General features: G+C 44.0%; 1 protein-coding gene across 1 annotated transcript; it reads right to left on the bottom strand.

Moving 5' to 3' along the window:
- Positions 1-60: 60 nt before the first annotated feature.
- On the bottom strand, positions 61-1477 carry LOC104493813 (uncharacterized protein DDB_G0271670-like; the record flags this gene model as incomplete). The annotated part of the gene is made up of 2 exons (XM_010136553.1): positions 61-1204; positions 1284-1477. Coding segments are annotated over 2 exons (1338 nt in total), but the record flags the coding sequence as incomplete, so codon positions are not given.
- Positions 1478-1531: the final 54 nt, after the last annotated feature.

Here is a 1531-nt window from a genome sequence, read left to right as displayed (position 1 = left end):
GGTGATGGTGGTGATGTTGCTCTTGATGACATCGGTGCTGCTGCTGCTGCTGATGTTGACGTTGACACTGTTGACATTGGTGATGACGTTGGTGTTGATGATGATGGTGCTGATGACAACGTTGATGTTGATGTTGACGTTGATGATGTTAATGAGGAAGTTGATGTTGACGTTGACACTGGTGTTGATGACGTTGATGTTGGCGGTGTTGGCATCGATGTTGATGATGTCATTGATGACGATGCTGTTGACGGTGACATTAATGATGTTGGTGTTGACGATGTTGATGATAAAGTTGATATTGATGTTGAAGATGTTGACGACGTTGATGATGTTGGTGTCGTTGACGATGTTGATGTCGACGTTGACATTGATGATGATAATGTTGACACTGATGTTGACATTGACGATGTCAATGATGATGTTGATATTGATCTTGACATTGACATTGAGGATGTTGATGATGTCGACGTTGAAGATGATATTGATGATGACGATGTTGATGTTGACATTGATGATGTTGACGTTGACGATGTCAATGATGATGTTGACATTGATGATGTTGACGTTGACGATGTCAATGTTGATGACGTTGACATTGACAATGTCGATGTTGATGACGATGATGATGATGATGTTGATGTTGACATTGATGATGTTGATGTTGATGATGCTGATGTTGATGATGCTGACGTTGACGATGTCGATGTTGACGTCGATGATGGTGATGTTGATGTCGATGATGCTGATGTTGATGTCGATGATGTCGATGATGTTGATGTTGATGATGTTGATGATGCTGATGTTGATGTCGATGATGTTGACGTCGATGATGGTGATGTTGATGTTAATGATATTGATGATGTTGACGTTGACGATGTCAATGTTGATGACGTTGACATTGACAATGTCGATGTTGATGACGATGATGATGATGATGTTGATGTTGACATTGATGATGTTGATGTTGATGATGCTGATGTTGATGATGCTGACGTTGACGATGTCGATGTTGACGTCGATGATGGTGATGTTGATGTCGATGATGCTGATGTTGATGTTGATGATGTTGACGTTGACGATGTCGATGTTGACGTCGATGATGGTGATGTTGATGTCGATGATGCTGATGTTGATGTTGATGATGTTGACGTTGACGATGTCGATGTTGACGTCGATGATGGTGATGTTGATGTCGATGATGCTGATGTTGATGTTGATGATGTTGACGTTGACGATGTCGATGTTGACGTCGATGATGGTGATGTTGATGTCGATGATGCTGATGTTGATGTTGATGATGTTGACGTTGACGATGTCGATGTTGACGTCGATGATGGTGATGTTGATGTCGATGATGCTGATGTTGATGTTGATGATGTTGACGTTGACGATGTCGATGTCGATGACGTTGCCGTTGACCACGTTGACGCTGCTCCCCGCCCCGCCCCGCGGCAGGCGTGCCCTTCGTGCTGCGCTGCGGGAAGGCGCTGAACGAGCGCAAGGCCGAGGTGCGGCTGCAGTTCCGCGA

The sequence above is a fragment of the Buceros rhinoceros genome, unplaced genomic scaffold, assembly GCF_000710305.1.
Source record: "Buceros rhinoceros silvestris isolate BGI_N320 unplaced genomic scaffold, ASM71030v1 scaffold36515, whole genome shotgun sequence".
NCBI classification, from domain to species: Eukaryota; Metazoa; Chordata; class Aves; order Bucerotiformes; family Bucerotidae; genus Buceros; species Buceros rhinoceros.
This window is presented reverse-complemented; position numbering and strand designations above follow the sequence as displayed.